The 17,548-nt window shown below is 47.0% G+C and overlaps 3 protein-coding genes across 5 annotated transcripts in view; 1 reads left to right on the top strand and 2 right to left on the bottom strand.

Annotated features, from left to right (window-relative positions):
• Nucleotides 1-6,118, bottom strand: part of LOC135909685 (semaphorin-2A-like) — a 38,820-nt gene extending 32,702 nt beyond the window's left edge. The window contains exons 1-3 of one of the 2 annotated variants that reach the window (XM_065441718.1): nucleotides 5,651-6,118; nucleotides 2,184-2,277; nucleotides 985-1,036 (exon numbers count right to left, since the gene is read on the bottom strand). In XM_065441718.1, coding sequence (XP_065297790.1) covers nucleotides 985-1,036; nucleotides 2,184-2,277; nucleotides 5,651-5,987 — 483 coding nt within the window. In that variant the 5' untranslated portion in view covers nucleotides 5,988-6,118. Of the gene's footprint in view, nucleotides 1-417; nucleotides 527-984; nucleotides 1,037-2,183; nucleotides 2,278-5,650 lie in introns of those variants that run through there. The other variant, XM_065441726.1, reaches the window with a different exon arrangement.
• Nucleotides 6,119-8,771: 2,653 nt separating this feature from the next.
• LOC135909666 (semaphorin-2A-like) overlaps nucleotides 8,772-17,548 on the bottom strand; it is a 33,094-nt gene continuing 24,317 nt past the window's right edge. Inside the window, exons 13-15 of one of the 2 annotated variants that reach the window (XM_065441704.1) lie at nucleotides 15,844-15,971; nucleotides 10,892-11,037; nucleotides 8,772-9,247 (exon numbers count right to left, since the gene is read on the bottom strand). In XM_065441704.1, the coding sequence (XP_065297776.1) occupies nucleotides 9,217-9,247; nucleotides 10,892-11,037; nucleotides 15,844-15,971 (305 nt within the window). In that variant the 3' untranslated portion in view covers nucleotides 8,772-9,216. Of the gene's footprint in view, nucleotides 9,248-10,891; nucleotides 11,038-15,843; nucleotides 15,972-17,548 lie in introns of those variants that run through there. The other variant, XM_065441712.1, reaches the window with a different exon arrangement.
• LOC135909652 (uncharacterized) lies at nucleotides 11,694-15,374 on the top strand. The gene is made up of 3 exons (XM_065441695.2): nucleotides 11,694-12,633; nucleotides 13,699-13,927; nucleotides 14,744-15,374. Exons 1-3 carry the CDS (start codon nucleotides 11,823-11,825, stop codon nucleotides 15,282-15,284), a joined length of 1,581 nt encoding a protein of 526 aa, XP_065297767.1. The 5' UTR covers nucleotides 11,694-11,822; the 3' UTR covers nucleotides 15,285-15,374.

The following is a 17,548-nucleotide window of genomic DNA, read 5'->3' as shown; positions in this document are numbered from 1 at the left end:
GGCTTCAATTAGAGTGTCTTGCCTTTTTTATCAGCCCCTGCTGCTGATGAATCATGACAATATCGATCGTGGTATGCTAAAATCACACGGTGATTGAGATGACAAAGCTGGGTAAAAAATTCAGCGCAAAGTATGGCGGCAGCGCGTGGCACAAACGCGACACTCGTTTTTAAAGAAGCATAGCGTACTAGACGTCGTCTTTTCATACAGAGCCTCAAGCCCTAACAAAACGTGCATAGTTATGCGGGCCTCGCAAAAAAAAAGCTTGGCCAGCTGCACGACGTTGCAACTGCAGTAAAGCATACGAAGCCGCAGCTCCGTTTAATCACACGATGCAGCAGGGTGCTCTCGCTAAATTGTGTCCGCGGTATATTTCTGTCTCAAGATATCTCCTCGCATTAAAGAAAACACACTTACCGGCATTCAGAGACGGCTGCAGCGCTTTCAGTACCAGGCGCCGCAGGCGACTGATAATCGAAAACACGTTGTGGCGCGCTGCCACCCGCACCGTTTCAACAGTCCCATCATCATCATCATCATCATCATCATCATCATCATCATCATCATCATCATCGTCGTCGTCGTCGTCGTCGTCGTCGTCGTTATTATTATTATTATTATTATTATTATTATTATTATTATTATTATTATTATTATTATTATTATTATTATTATTATTATTATTATTATTATTATTATCCACATAACACAAACATGGCCGTGGTGCCGAAAATTCTGGTCTATATGCCGTGCGCTTGTCTTCTTCGGCGACTGAGAAGCATTACTAACGACTTTAAAACAGTTATCACATTTAATACCTAATTACTCTGTCTAGACAAATATTGTACCTAGACGACGTGATCGTGTTCTCACCTTCATTTGCATCTCCTGCAAATGTATGCTGAAATACAGCCCAGCGCTCACTTCACCTACAATACGCGTCTGGCGTGCACATTAGATAATGAAGCATTGCTACAGACACACCTGGGAGGAGTTGCTGCTTATGTCGTCAAGCTGACTCTTGTACAATGCATTCCTGAAAACGACAAAGCAGCAAGACTTAACTTCTTAGCTCGGATAATTCTCAAATTTCTAGTTTATTTTTTTTATTATTGCATCAATGCTGCCTTTTGGAACTGCCAGTAGAAACGATTAATGTAGCATATTCATACGCATATTGTTGACTAGACTTTAGTGAGCGAATAAGAGAGCGAAACCGAAAATAACAATGTAGAAATGAAGGCTGGAAGCCTATTTGGGGAATTCAGTGATGGGAAGCGAGCTAAGTGTAGGTCACAATGGAAGTTTTGCTGGCGAAGCTACACAGTGAGTCGACTGTCTCTCTAACGTTAGCCTGGTAGAAAAATTTTTAGATAGCGTTGTTACGCCTTCTGGGTTGAAACTACGGAAGACACGGAATCTTCTATTACATAAGGAATCGTAATATCCAGGTAGCTAAAATTATAAAAATTCACACATCATCTTATGAATGATTTAATGTAGAGTAATTGTTACGATAGCTAAATTGAATTTGATCAGAAGTCATCACGCTTGCTTGGCAGAAATCGTTAGATTAGCACCGCTTTCTAGATATCTAACTCAAAAGTGTGCTACGAACTTCACTGGTGTTCCGATTTAGGTTTACCAGAAGCCAGCGTTCAGCAGTTCTCGGTTATCTTGGCTGCAACGCCGACGCACTTTTTGCAGAACTTGGAAGTGGCGCTTGTTTTTAAATTTTCTACAAAGCAAGCACTGCTTAACTGCTGTACGGCTTCATTTCCAAAGTGAGAACACGTGTCCTAAAGTGAGTCACTTAAAGTTAATTCGTGAGCGTTCATTAACGACTGGACTTAGTGATTACTAACGTGAAGTGACAGTAACGTCCGCCTCTTCTGATAAGCCACCTGAACAGGCCAAATGTTGCTATATGCTCAACGAGATTTTTTTAAACATTTGTTCGAACTAGAAAGGAAGAAAGAAAGAAAGAAAGTGAAAAGAAAATACGGTATAGCATGCGACTAACCAACCTCCATAAGGTGACGTGTCAAGACTAGACTGTGAAACATCGGCACCAAATACAAAGGTGTTTTTCTACTATAGAATAGCTCGGTATTATAGACATGGCTACTTGTGAAATATTAGAAATGGTACGTTTCACTCTTAGAACAAACGTTACGACGCACATGGCTCCGACGAAGAGATGCCCACGAGCTTCGTCCATGTAAGCAACACGGTAGTAGCGCATGCCCCGGGTGAACATCTTGACCGTTGGCTTCGCTGCACCACGTAAAAAAACGAGTCACCATGTTCACGCGAACAAGTGCAGGGAAGTTTGAAGCTCGTTAAAATGGCGTTTCAATATCTAACATCGTCTTGGGCTTCATAACCTCAAGCTAGTCCAATCTGCCGACATCACATTTACGCAATCGCCGACGGAAGGATTGATTGGGCAGTGACCCCCAGCGTTGTTTAAACCGTCCAATCAAACGCTCTCCTCGTGGATAGGAAGGCAGTTTTATTTCCTTTCAATGCGAATAGCGTTGCCTACATTGACACCTTTTTCTTATCTAATTGGCTGAAAATACGAGAGAAGCACTCAGAAGTGGAGAGGGTTTCGGTGGGACTGAGCTAACGCAATTAAAGTAGATAACCTGATGAAATGGGTCATGTGGCCATTGCGATTGGCCAGCTTCCCCTTCCTTAGCTTGCTGTGGATGGTCAAAAATCGCGGCGGCGTGCAACGGAAGGTTAAAAATGCCGCTAAAACGGATGCGGAGCGAGCAATATTTGGCAGAGCAATATCGTAAACGTGTCGGAAGGGCTCGACAACGTTACATTATCGTGCAAGAATGATTGTTTTATGCAAATAAATGCATTCTCCACGGCAGCTTTAAGTAGCTAGTGCCAGAATGATCGGTGGGCAGCGATCATATATTCCTTTCGGAACGGGCAGTCTTCGACAACTCCGAAGAAAAGCTAGTTTTTCCGGCATATTAATGCATCTTTAATGCGTACAGGTCATATTGACGTGGTGAGTTATCGCGCTTTTGTGACGCCGCATGGCAGACCGATGAAGTAGGCGCAGCCCGAGAACAACTTGACCAATCGCGGAAGGCTAATAGTGAGAAACGCTTAGAATCGGAAATATTGCGATAACGATTATATGGACACTCCAGGCGCATTTGTCGTCGGCGTCAGCGTTACCATGAGGTTCCGTATGAAATCCAAGGGCGATAAAATCGTCACCGCGCCATATGCTGTATGTGCGAGTGAAAGCAAGCGACCGTGAGCCGGCGCTCGCGGCTATTTCTTGCGCACGCAACGGATGAAAGCAGGGAGGAAGCGCGCCGCCTTCCGTCGCGCGCAAGGCTTCGGGGGGAGAGGCGAGTTTTACTGTGGGCGCGGCCGGCTGGGCTGATGTATCTCGAAATCAATCTGCGACGGGTACAGAGTCTGCGCAGCGCTGTGTTCTCACGGCGTACTTCGCGTTTATGCAAGCTTCCTAAAAAAAATTAAATTATGGGGTTTTACGTGCCAAAACCACTTTCTGATGATGAGGCACGCCGTAGTGGAGGACTCCGGAAATTTCGACCACCTGGGGTTCTTTAACGTGCACCTAAATCTAAGTACACGGGTGTTTTCGCCCACATCGAAATGCGGCCTCCGTGGCCGGGATTCGATCCCGCGACCTCGTGCTCAGCAGCCCAACACCATAGCCACTGAGCAACCACGGCGGGTGCAAGCGTCTTCACGGAGGTCAATTCATTCACTGCTGCTGCGGCGCTTCCTCACTGCAGCGTTTTGACATCGAGTTTCCGCGGTCATCTAATGGGATGTGTTCATATTCGCTTGTGCGCGCGAGACAATATTCTTGTTAATTTAGTTAGTATGCCTATGTTTACAAGTTTATACTGCCGATAAAACTACTATCCTTAGTTCGTATAGCTATCCACTAATTTGCTATCACAATCAATGCTTCGCCTTTCGGTTGGAATGGCAATCTTTTTTTTTTATTTTGTCTGATGGTGTATAACCAGCGCGTACACATCATATCAGATGAGAAGTTTTCACAGTTTTCGCGACGTCGCGTGACAGACAGGCGAAGTAAGGATGGCCCGAAAGTTCCTGTTGTTCAAAATTAAGCTTTATGATTTTCTTAAAATCACTTGGAGGTGCGCGAAGACCACCTGCGCAAATAAGTTATGTGGCCAGAGGGACACAAAGTGAGATGATAATTATCACTGTCAGCAGCCGAATTAGCTAAGATTGGATAATTAGCGTTTTGTTTACAGGCAATAAGTGGGTATGTTTGTATAGAAAAGTTAGAGGCAGTCGTTGTTTATACACCGTGTCAGTTGGAAGAATTGTTCTACTGTCTGTGCTCCGAGATATCCTACTCCGAATTTTAATTGTCGTCCGCATGATCACGCATGCAAGAGAGTGAGGACCGGTGCAAAGCTCGTACCTGATGTGACGCGCCTGTTGCATGCGGCGTTTAGTCTGACAACAGGGCGGGGGCATAGACAAATATGATACAAAGGGGAAGTAGTGGTCTGAAAATTTGAAGTTTTATTCACGACTGACGCTGAAAAAGTTCACCACCGGCTTGGACGCATGTCTGCACGCGACATTGGACATTATTAACGAGATAGTATCAAGGGCCTCCCGTCGCAAGCAATCCGCCGCCGGCGCCCGGCCTCCAGCGTCGAGGTTTTCTCGTAAAATATCAATCCGGACTGCGCATATTATATCCGGCAATAAAATTGTTCTATTACTAAAGTTGCTCCAACTTTGTATGACGTTCTTTACAAAGTTATTTCTCGGCATTTAGTAAATGGCAGCCCACAAACAAATTTTATAAAACAAAACACTGATAGCGCCCGCCTTTTATGATATATCTACATCAGACTGAAATGTCAAAAGTGCGAAACAATAACAGATCGGCCTACGCAAGAGGCCGCGTTTCTACCAGAAACCTCGCCTTCGCGCATAAATTTGGCCGGCAGCGTTTCCCGGTAAACATTACGGTCAGACAAGCTGCAGTTGCCCGAAGCGTTAGGAGGAGTCAGGGATCTTTGAATGCTATTGCATTCCACTCTTATAGGCGCAGTTTAAGCGTCCTCCATATTTTTATGATAAATCTTCTCAGACTGAAATATTCAAAGTGCGCAAACAATAACATAGGATCAATCAGCCCACGCAAGAGGCCACGTTTCTACTAGAAATTTTGCCTTTGTGCATAGCGTTCGCCGCCAGCGTTTCCCGGTAAACATTGTTGTTACGTAAGCTGCATTTGCTTGGAAGAGTGAGAAGCGTAGCCAGAGATATTTGAATACTATCACGTTCCACTCTTAAAGGCTAAGCTTAGGCGTCCCTCAAATTTTTAGACACTCGGTGAAAGATTGACGTAGTTATCTGTGCAATGTGCTGGGTAATGGTTGCATTTAGTTCACGCAGTGTGTGAACATTGTTCTCGTCTACAACCGTCCGAAGAATACACCCCACAGACTTGATAAGATGAACTACAGATCTAGCGCTCTATCATATCGCAGGCGAACGTGCGACGTAGTTCACAATTATCACCATATTTTCTTTTACTCTGTCGCTGCACAGTTACTTTTCAGATCTCCAGTACTATAGCGTATCTCACCGCGGCCGTGAGGAGGAGTCGCGTCGGTGGGGCGCCCTCGGATCGGACCAGTGGGCGGCCTTTTCATTGGACCACTCGGCTGCCACTCTGTCCAGGCGACCGTGGCACCAGCGTCGGTACGAGCCTCACCGCCGCGAATGACTATAAGCAATGTCATCACAATGCCCAAAACAGCGGCAAGCAGAATGAGCACAAGCATTAGAAGCAGCACGTAGGCCCGATGGCTGGACGCATTGTTACCGGACCAGAAGGCAAATGAATTCTGCTGCCTGTGATCGCTGGAAGAGGACGCATCGGGCGGCAGATCAGGGGATGGCTCCGCGCTAGGCTTGAGCATTGGGTTGTTGTGTTACCACACAGGAAGCATGACGCGTCTCTTTAGTTCTCTTCTTGTTCCCAAGAGAGTTGGACGGCCACCTGGGGAAGAGCGCAAGTCGACCATTTGGTGTCACCTGCTTGCTTGCTCCTTATTCCATGGCGTTTACCCACTACGAATGTTTGGCCAAGATGCCAGCGGTTATTGCATGAGGCAGGTGGGAAGGGGGGACTTAAAGAAGGTAAGCCAGTCTGAGGTTTAAAATCTGCAAACAATGGATGAATCAAACAATCTTAGAGAGACATTGTTTTCGCGCGAAACGCATTTCATTTCGGTCAACATAACGGGCCACTTGCTAAAACCGCACGCAACCAATGTGCATGTAGCACAAATATCGCGTATGTGTTTGCAACTGTACTACCAAGCGCTTTACCTTGATATTATTGTCTAGAGGAAAGCAGCCATTGCTCGATCGTGCATATGTCTTATGCGCAGATGTCGCCATTGTCGAGCCACGCATCACGCAATCGGAGCTAATTTATTCCAATATGAGCCAGGAGTGCGCGTGTTTGATCCAAAGCGAACGTTCCGAGTTGCCGTCAAGGCGGTTTATAAAAAAATTGCTGGAGCGGAATCTCGAGCAGCTTCTTACCAGGAGACGTGAAGCCAGAGCTTGGCCCTCCTTCACCTCTGAAATAGGATATGGTCGGGTGGCGTTCGCTTAAAAATTAAGTGTTAATATGTTCTGTAATGTAAATGCTAGGCTAATTGAAATATAAAAACTGATCTTTCCCAAAGAAGGTATTACTTTTAGCTGAATATTGATGACGTGAACTCCAATAATATTTGTCAAGGACATTCAGGCTTCTGAATTTGTAAAGCCTGTAGCACAAAAATACACGCCGGCCAGTATCTATACGGTAAAATTAGCCATATTAAACTTATTGGGGTGTCAAAAAAATTCTTCTTTTCCTCCACTATGAGATAATGTTTGGTCGTGGCCCTCCTAAGATGGCGGTGGTCGAACTCCATTTCAGGGATATCATTGCTTTTCTGGGAATATTTTTTTAGAACCTATTTGGTTACTGCTGCCTGCACCACTTAACTGCGTCACGCGTCCATAAGTGAGCAGCTCATATGTCCACCAACACTGGGTGCAGGGGTAGACAGCGTGAATTATTCTCGCCTAAACAACATTTTCTGCTCATATTCGATATGAATGTCCCAGGACCCGTATGACGTGATGTGAATGCCGAGATATTTATAACAGTCCGCTCGAGGTAAAGGAATATTAAGGAAGTAGGTAGGCGTACTTTGAGTAAAAGACTTTACTTGAATTGGATTCAATTCACCATTTCACTAAAGCGTAACTCTTTCAAATAGATTCCAGAATGTGCGTTCCATCAGCGTAATCTTTTTTCGAGCGCATCACATGTGCTGAAATGAAGGCTGGTGCTAATACGCACCACGTCGACAGTGGCCTACCAAATGCGTCTCCGGTATAGCCTACCTGCGCCTCAACGGCTGCGTGGTGCTCTTGGAACCTGTCGTTAGGCCAAAGCGAAGAAATGCCTTTGAAATTAAAATAGGCTATTTCAGAAATACTTTGCTGAAGAAAAGTACTTTAAGGCTTATAGCAGAAGCGGAGTTATTGGCGATCAAAGACGCCCTTCGCGGTGCTTCCTCTCCTTGTTCAATGCCTTCAACTGCGAAGCTACGGCGGAGCGGGTTATGCTCGATCGTAACGGTCAACCGACTGAACGTCGCCGCGGCGCGCAATTCAAATTTAGTTTTGAATGTTAACGTAGACGCTACTACTTCATATTTTTGGCGCATGCAACGCGCCAAACGGAAGCCAAACGCGGTTGTCGTCAACGAGCCGCAGTGCGCTCAGCCAGTGGAGCCGTCGCAGCACACCGCGGCAGCCCCGGTATCTACGTTACGTAGCAGACGGCAGCTGCATGCAACTGTAGTGCGCATGCGCTGTGTTTGCTTCGTGAACGACAGCGCTTGAGTGCGTGCTCCCGCTCATATGCTCCGGCATGACCGAAGGGTAGTAGCCACATCCAACTTGTGCATTTTGAAAAGCTATCATCAGTCTGCCAGGACGTCTACCCAGAAGCGCTTAGGAGTAAGCGCGCATTAGAAAGCGTGCTTGTGGTCTGACCTTTAGTTTCGCATTGTTCGAGGCTAGTTGAGCCTCCAAAACCAGTTGAAATTAGCGAGATTAGGCGGCTACGTCACCGATAAGCAGGGTGACCCAAGTCTGATTTCTACGCGGGTGGCCGCGACCGAGCGTGATCAGACGATGGTCGGCTCCTTCCGGAAGTACGTAATTATCCAAATACGAAAGCAGACTTTCGCTTACTTCAGCCTGTTTATTAAACTTTGTCAATAAATACGCACAATAACAGCAGGAAGAAGCGCAGTGATCCATGCGTCCTTCCTGATTGATGTCAGCTATTGGCCAATAGGAACCACGTATGATAATCTGCTATATTACAAAATAAAGCGTCCAGGAAAGAGTGAGGAGCAGGCTTCTGCGTTTCAGAGAAAAGTGACTTGGCGCTCCAGTTGCGTGTTCCACGCGCCACGCACAACTGCAAAACTTGGCTCAGATGTTTACAGCTGCGTATGCTATCCCCGGACTATGTATTTTCATCACGCCAGGGGGTTGGTTCAGAACCCATTTCACGTGCATCCAATGCACGAGCGCTTTAACGTTTCAGCCCCTTCAAAATGCGGTCGCCGCGACCGAGATTTGATCCCGAAACCTCGTGCTTGAACAGCACAGCGCCAAAGTTACTAAGCAACCACGGCGTACTGCACAACTTTATTTGTCGAACGCATGCAACAACTTCATCATCGCAGTAGACACGCATTCTGAAAGTTAAATGTGCCCGTTATGTCACCAGTGCACCGAGGTGAGCACAATTGAGTGGCACTGACTTCCTTCGACGTCCACTACTTCGTAATTCCAGGTCGAACGATAGTGGATTCGATTAGCCATCATCGAACAATCACATTTGTCGAAGAAAAGCAGTTCGTAGCTTTGTCATTATTCGAGCAGTGGCGCTTCATTTTCAGCCGATACTTCGCCCGTGGACAATGGCGAAGGCTCGTGCCACGCTTAAGCAACAAAATGATGCACAAATGAAATGCGTCTGAAAGCGTCCCGGTTGCGCTAGAAGACTAATATTACCGTACATATAAACAAAAACAAAGTCCTTATTGGGCACACCATCAGCCTTCAGCAATTTCGCCTCGTTGTGGCTGTCGACCTGAAAAGATGTGAAGAAATTTTCTTTTATCAGTTGGGCAGCTTCTCAACAACATAAAATAACATCATTCACGCAGGGCAGTACAACGCCTGTCCTCGTCTTTTTTTTTCTGTGATTTGTGTTCCGTTAGGCGCTGCTCGTAATAAACTGAACGCGAGTACGCTTCAATATTGTCTTGCATTTCTGTTATTAATTAGTATGTCTTGAACATTGAAAGCGTTTCTCACGCAATCTGATTAAGACTTTCATTGCTGATTCCGTGACAAGATTAAAGAATTGCCGCATGCAAGCGGCGTCTAGCGATAAACAAACCACGAGGACAATCCGGTGAAATACGGTTACCATCAAAGCGCGAACATTGTATAGGCGTGATAATATCTAACATGGGTTATGTGCCAAAGGAAACGCTGTGATATTCCGCTGCAGCATAGTCAGATGATCCGGTAACAAAAAATGAAATGCTTACTTTTATTATTCACCTTCTCAAGCTCGACGCTATGCCTGAATTCGATGTGCTTGGATTTTCAACTCCGACAGAAACTGGTATTAATGATGCCTCGTAGTAATTTATTCTACCATTCAGGCGCACAATTTGAACATCCAGAAATAGGGGCCTGAACAAAAGTGTAATATAGTGAATTAAATTCTGTGGTTTTACACACCAAAATGATGACTTGATTATGAGGCACACCGTATTGGGGGACTCCTAATTAATTGTGCTTAACCACCACGGTATCTTCAAGGTACCCCCAATGGACACGGGCATGTTTGCATTTCGCCCTCATCGAAATGTTGCCGCATGGCTGGGATTTGATCCCGCGACCTTGCGCTTAGCAGTGCAAAACCATAGCCGCTAAGCCACTGCGGCGGATGTACTTCATTGTTCTTCTAACAATTGCGTAATATTGTCATGTGGTAGTGACTGGGAGGAACACAGTAACAAAACTGTAAATGGCGAAACTAAATCTTTATTGGGCGAACGTGTGCCCTCAAAAGCAAGTTGCACTCGAAGCACAACGATAGCGGTGAACACAGTCGGTGAACATCGGAAATCTGATCAGCAGGTCAAGCGCGTCGGCTTTTATGCATTAGTCATGGAATGTTCCAGAGTAATCGCTGGGACCCACCTGTCTTCCACAAAGTTCTACACCATTGGCTTCGCGCATACATGCAATCAGATTACATAATGTTCGGTGACAGACAGCGGATAACACCATCGATAACATTCCAGAAACTTCCGATGCATGCAGGCGCGTCCAATGCTGTGCGATAACATTTGTTAGGTGGTGAAACCTGGCCGCCCGATAAAGATAAACAAGTACACGTGTCAATATCATTGATCACGCATTTTAGGACCCACAACCGCCTTTGTAAAACATCTCTTCTTCCTCCAAAACCCATCTACACACAGATACAACTATCATTTAGGCCAGGATAGACATAACCATGGGCAGTTTCTAAAGATTGATTATTGACAGGTTTTGGCTTTGTCAGTTTTCTGGCATTTACCTTACGCCTACAGTGAACGACACTATGCACACACACGCACGCACTCAGCGAGCCTGACTGGGCTGCGCCAACCGGTATGCACGAAATATACGCCATATGCTGTGCTTTGCACTGCGTGTCATTTTGCTCACACACCCGACCACGTGAGGGAGGCACGTGCTGCCATCCCATCCGCAAAAGGGGTCCAGGAGGCACGACGGGCAGTCCACGTGCCGCCCTTCGCAGGCGTCCAGGCGGTACTGGCGGACGTCCTCGTCCGAGAACACGTACAGGCTCCGGCGCTGGGAACGACGAGGATGTTAAGCTGCATCTCGAGGTTTCAATTGATTGTCTGTTTGCTCGTTACTGAGTTAGTTAAAGTACGTATAGGGGTTGTTCACGGGCTTCACTGAAGTCGCCATATTGCCGTACAGCCAGCACGGTGAAAAAGTTGCGCAGGATAACTTCTTGGGCGAGTTGGCGTTTACATACCACGATGCTTTCTAGCGCAAAAACTGCAGAAAAAGGAAACAGTGAAATGCGAAAGGAAAGAAAAGACGAGCGCCTTTCTCTTCGCATCACACCGATTTATTTCTTTTGTGGAGTTCTTGCTCTAAAAAGCATCCTACTAAGTAAATGCCAACCCACCCAAGAAGAAGTTATACTTAAGTAAATTTCCTATATGGTTGGCTCTCCTTTTCTATCCTCAGAAATGTAGCGATCGTCTCTTCTTTCCTTTCACCTCTCACTGTGTTCTTTTATTTTTCGAGTTTATGCGCTAAAAGCATCATGCTAAAGAAAAAGGTTCGTGTTACCTAGATACGCTTATCTGAAGCAACATACGGGGAATTATGAATAGGAGTACAAAGTGGTCTATCTGGCGTCATTGTGAATGCTCCCTATAAATCTAATCAGTAATTTGTAACCTTTATATTTATTTTTTTATTTTTACCTTCGTGACAGAATTGTCTGTGGCGTGCGTTCAAAGGCCGTGCAAAAGCAACTTCTGTCAAAGAAGGAATTAACGCTGGAGGAAGCGGAGTCGATAGCAATAGCCGCTGAAACTGCCGAAAAAGACGCCAGGACAATGTCCGTAGACGTACCGCCTGTGCTTAAAGTGGAAGCGCATCGCAAGCTACCATCGAGATCAAGCACGGAAAGCGCAGGGCGACTGGAGTGCGGAAGGTGTGGCAGTTTTAGACACGACAGCAACAGCTGTCGATGGGCTAAAGCCCTATGTTACTCTTGTGGTCAGAGGGGTCACTTGGCAAAAATGTGTCGCAGCCGCAATGGTAACGGTGTTCCCAGCAATCGGAGAGTTCATCACGCGAAAGCCTTGGCGGTGGAAGACGCCGTTTCAGAAGAGGACAACAGCGATAGTGCGCACATCTGGACGTTGGCGTCAGCACGAAAGAATGCTCTTCAGCCACCAATTAGGCGTACGTTTAGTTGGGGAGGCGTGGATTTATCCATGGAAGTAGATACTGGTTCCCCGGTGTGCGTAATATCGCGACAGCTTTTTGATAAACATCACAAATGCTGGCCAAGCTTGAAGCCTTCACACGTGAAGCTATCCTGCTACAATGGAAGATTACCGGTGGTGGGCGAGCTTCAACTTTGTGTGAAATACCGCGATATTTCCGTTAACTGTGCCCTGGTAGTGCTAGACTGCCCCGGACCAAGCCTGTGCGGCCGGGATCTGCTAATGCTCCTGGAACAAGCGGGCGTTCCGGTACTACAAGTGACGGGTGAAGGCGAGGCCACGGCGGATCAAGTGGACTGTCACAGAATCCATGCCATCTGCGACACATACCAGGACGTTTTCTCAGAAACCTTGGGGTTGATCAAGGGACCACCAGCCAGCCTCCTGCTGAAGGGCGACGCTGTTCCCAAATTCTGTAAGGCGAGACCTATTCCATACGCTCTACGTGACAAGGTATCGCAAGAACTTGACCGGTTAGTGTCGCTGGGTGTAATATCGCCAGTCAAGCATTCGAATTGGGCGACGCCCATTGTACCCGTTCTGAAGAAAGATGGGTCGGTCAGAATTTGCGGCGATTTTAAAGCTACTCTAAATCCTGCTTGCGCCACGGAGCAGTACCCACTTCCGGTAATTCAAGATATCTTTGCGTCATTAGGAGGAGGCCAGTTGTACAGTACGCTCGACTTGCGGGATGCTTATAACCAGGTGCTTTTGGACGAGGACTCTCGGAAGCTTTGCGTTATCAACACTCACAAAGGCCTGTTTTGTTACAATAGGCTACCGTTCGGCATTTCCTCGGCTCCCGCAATTTTCCAAAGAAAACTTGATACCATACTATCTGGTTTACCTGGCGTTCAGGCTTACTTGGATGACGTTCTAGTCGCGGAAAGGGTTGAAGACTGCGGAGCTCGATTGCAAATGGTGTTAGAACGGTTCAGAGAACACGGTGTGAAGCTCAGATACGATAAGTGTAAATTTAGCCAGCCATCTGTCTCTTATCTTGGGCATCGTATTGATCGTACCGGCCTTCACCCAACTGAGAAAAATGTAGATGCTATCATGAATGCCCCTAGTCCCCAAAACCTAAGTGAGCTGCGTTCGTTCCTTGGTATGATCTCGTTCTATTCAAAGTTTTTGCCGAATATGTCCGATACACTGTTCCCATTGTACCAGTTGCTAGAAAAAAACGCACGCTGGCAGTGGAAGTTATCACAGGAATCTGCATTTCGGAAGGCAAAGCAGCATCTTAAGGACGCCGAGGTACTTGTGCATTTTGATCCATCGCGGAAACTGAAGTTGGAATGTGACGCATCCGCTCGTGGTATAGGCGCTGTTCTTTTTCACACAATTGGAAGCACCAACAGACCAGTCGGGTTCCGTTCCCGAACCCTGACAAAAGCCGAAAGAAATTATTCTCAATTAGAACGAGAAGCACTGGCACTTGTTTTTGGGGTGACTAAGTTCCGGGATTACCTTTTAGGTCGAGAGTTCGTCCTCGTTAGCGACCACCAGCCACTTCTAGGACTGCTGAGGCCCGACCGCCAGACGCCTGCCATGGCTGCAGCTCGCATCCAACGCTGGGCCCTCTACCTGGGAGGCTACCGTTACAAGCTCGAATATGCTCCGGGAAGGCTGCTACTGAATGCGGATGCACTGAGCAGACTGCCTCTGCAGGGCTCCGATCTCGTCACGGAACCTGACCCTGAAGAGTACGTATTTTGTTTGAAAAGTCTGGATGAAGGGATAGTCACATCACGTGAGCTGAAGGAGCTGACCGCCAATGACTCAACCTTAGCTCGCGTAAAGCAAAACGTGTTACACGGGTGGCCGAAAGGCGCAGAACGACTTGACCCTTCCTTGGCTCCCTTTGCTGATCGCAAGTTAGAGCTATCTCTGGCACACGATCTCGTCTATTGGGGACACCGTGTCGTCATACCTGTCGCAGCGCGTAAGCGCTTGCTACAATTATTGCATGAAACGCATCAGGGGTCCTCGGCAATGAAAACAGTTGCGCGGTCCTTGTTTTGGTGGCCAGGAATAGACCGCGAAGTAGAGCGCACGGCAGCTCAATGCGAGAACTGCATTGCCAATTTGCCTATGCCACCAGCGGCCCCGCCGTTAAGTTGGCCTCAAACGCAGGAGAGATGGTCGCGGGTTCACGTCGACTTCGCAGGACCAATAGAAGGTAAAATGGTTCTCGTGGTAGTAGATTCCCACACTAAGTGGATAGAAGCAGTGCCGCTGAACCAGGCTACTTCGACAACCACCATTGACTGCCTACGGGATATATTTAGCCATTTCGGGGTACCAAGAACCCTCGTATCCGACAATGGAACTCAGTTCACCAGCCAGGAATTTGCAACGTTTGCTGACAGGAACAACATTACACACCTAAGAACCGCACCCTATCACCCGCAATCAAACGGAGCGGCGGAGAGGGCAGTACGGACAATCAAGGATGGTCTCCGGAAGATGCGACGCGGAAAGCTGGAGCATAACCTTACACGTTTTTTGCTTAATTACAGAAGGACTCCCCAGAAAACCGGAAAGTCGCCATCGGAAATGCTGCTGGGGTACCAGATACGATCGCGCCTGGACACCTGCTTCCCTGCGGCGACTGTGTCTAATTCTAAAAAGGAAAACGACGAGTGGTTGCCTCCAACGGACTGTAGTGTACATGTCCGCAACTACGGGTCAAATGGTAAATGGATACCAGGACGGGTAACAGCGACATCGGGAGGACGGATGATCACAGTGGAGACTCCTCAAGCAATCATGCGGCGTCACATCGACCAAGTGCGCACCCGCACTGAATCGTCTCCAGATGAACCACCAGGAACCGACCCAGGCTTGATCAGCAGAGACCGTACTCAGAGCGCACCGCCACTCTGCCAAGAGCCATCCGCGAGCCCCGAAGACGCGGGAGAATCTTCACCCCAAGAAGCGTTTCGAGACCTGGACCACCAGATACCTGTTCCACCACTCGTGGCATCCGGGGCAGACCAAGTACCCATGCAACCTGTTCGACGCTCCACAAGATCCCGCAAACCAGTGCAGCGTTTTTAAGAGGGAAGAAATGTTGTAAATATGGTATCAAACCGCCGCGTCATGTGCGCGCTGTCAATGCGCAGGCGCCAAGTTCTTTTTGTCTATGTTCACTCCTCCCTTTCCCTTTCCCCTTTCGCTTTATATATACGTGCATTAAACACCTGTGCGTTTGTTCTCGGCTAACCACTGGGTCGTCAACGTCTCCCTTCCTACATGACGGCAGCTACGCTGCCGCTGCTATGTTACATTAATGATATGGCGTGGGGGAGGGAGTGAAGGGAGGGAGGATTGGCAACATAACTGTCCTTGCTTTACTTTTGCGGACTGCCGTGCTTAATGATTTCTTTAATTGTTTATCGAGTGTATGTGATCTCCGATAAGCGCTCTACCTACGCCGAACTCTCCGCCCACCGTCGGAGGACAGCCCCGATGCCACCCATTGTCGGCATCGGTACAGCGTGACAGAGGCGCCGACACGAAGAGAAAAGACGCTGTCGCCGACAGTCGGCAGACCGAAATCGGTATCGGGTCGGCCTAGTATAAGTGAGCCTTTAAAAAAGCTGTTATAGTTAACTACCTGCACGGAGACCAGCATCTTCCGTATGGGCTCAGCAGTGGCCTTGAACGTGTCCACCAAACGCGCAGGAGCAGGGACTCCACCCGTGGCAACGCTTTCCTCTGCCAGCTTCAGTATAGTGCCATTCTCTTAAACAAAAGAAAGAAAAAAGAAGAGAGAAGAAAAAAACTGTATTTTAATATGGTTACTTGGAGATGATCTCTGCCAGTTTGCGCTGGCTGCGTTTTCATAGCACATCAACCACAGCAAACAACTTTCCAATAAATTCTAAGAAGAGCAGCAACTATCCTTTCGGAGGGTCGCACTTTGTATCGGAACCCAAATTGTAGTATCTCCAGCTTTATACTCAGGTGTGCGACGCTCCATGTCGAATGGCTCTGCAGACGGTATGTCGCACGACTTGATGTCAGCTTTGATTACAAAGATCTATAAGCCCTAGATCCTGCACAGACTCTAGATCTATGTGCTCTAGAGTCTCTGCAGGAGTACATTGTTGAGTTGTTGGTAATGTTGAGGCCTGCATCAAAATGTAGGCCTGAATAAGACAAGATGCGATAATGTCACTTGGTGTGTATCCCTGTAAAGAGTGCACCGACGTAAATAAACACATATTGAGGCAAAGCCGCCTTATGGCACACTTTCGAAAAATAGAGCGGGTTCGCATGGACTATGCAGGGCTCATGCAAGGCGAATGTGTCTATAATACGGCTTCGCCGGTGCCCATATAAGGCGAGAATTAGTCGAAAAGTCGTTATAATCAACGGTACGAGCGTAATTAGGGCCAGTAAAGTCCAAAATTACCCACATCGCAATATTTTCCTGTAAAGGATGCACTGCCGTAGATATACACTTCTTGAGGCAAAGCCGCCTCATGGCATACTTTTGGGAGATGGAGCGAGTTCCTCTGGGCTAAGCAGGGCTCGTGCGAGGTAATGGTATCTCAAAGGTAGCTTCGCCGGTGCCCAGAAGAAGCGAGAATGAGCTACAGAGTAGTTATAATTAAGAATACGCGCGTAATTAGGACCAATATGATAAATAAAATTCCCTATTGCACCATACACTCCGGGATCGGCCCACCTACACCCTTGGTTAGAAAAAGAAAGAGTCAACCACACGTCGACGCTGAAGAATACAAGGTCGGCATTGCGCCTGAAATACGATACGGATAAGATACGAAATTAGTGAATAATGAACATGAAAAAGAAACAAGAAGAGACTGAATAAAGGGGTATAATCAACATTCAATCGTAGAACTACGACGTACGCCTAGCTTGTCTTTCGCGTCGAAAGGTAGTTGACTGTTTCTTTTTTCTGATTATTTGACTCTGTATTTTTAAACGTACTGCTGCTCTCTCTAGATGTTTTGTTTACAAAGGGGGTCCAAGCTCATTTAAGCCAGAGTTTGAAAATATGTGGATGCCATGTAGCCGGATAGAACAAAGGTACTGTTGTTTGCCGTCGCTTCGAGATACTCAAACTATTTTTTTTTCATTCCGCCTAATGAAATAATTAGTATAAATTAATTTTTCAGCTTCTCGGATATTATACTTAGATTAAAGGTATCAGGAAGAATATTGTAGGGCGAAATTAAAAACTACCGCTACAGCTTCCCGTTCCTGAATACGTGCTACAAAAAAAGTGTTTTTGCGAGCGTGAAAGAATCCCGCGAATTAAAGCAAGGTGTTTTGAGCAGCCAGTCACGTCG

Source organism: Dermacentor albipictus, chromosome 1 (genome assembly GCF_038994185.2).
Source record: "Dermacentor albipictus isolate Rhodes 1998 colony chromosome 1, USDA_Dalb.pri_finalv2, whole genome shotgun sequence".
In the NCBI taxonomy this organism is placed as follows: Eukaryota; Metazoa; Arthropoda; class Arachnida; order Ixodida; family Ixodidae; genus Dermacentor; species Dermacentor albipictus.
The sequence above is the reverse complement of the archived record's forward strand: the minus strand, read 5'-3'. Positions and strand labels throughout refer to the sequence as shown.

Coding starts and splice junctions, on each gene's coding strand:
- LOC135909652 (XM_065441695.2), top strand. CDS start 11,823: ATGTCCGTAGACGTACCGCCTGTGCTTAAAGTGGAAGCGCATCGCAAG. Junction 12,634..13,698: donor CGACGCTGTTCCCAAATTCT/GTAAGGCGAGAC, acceptor ATTACCTTTTAG/GTCGAGAGTTCGTCCTCGTT. Junction 13,928..14,743: donor ACGGAACCTGACCCTGAAGA/GTACGTATTTTG, acceptor GCTTAATTACAG/AAGGACTCCCCAGAAAACCG.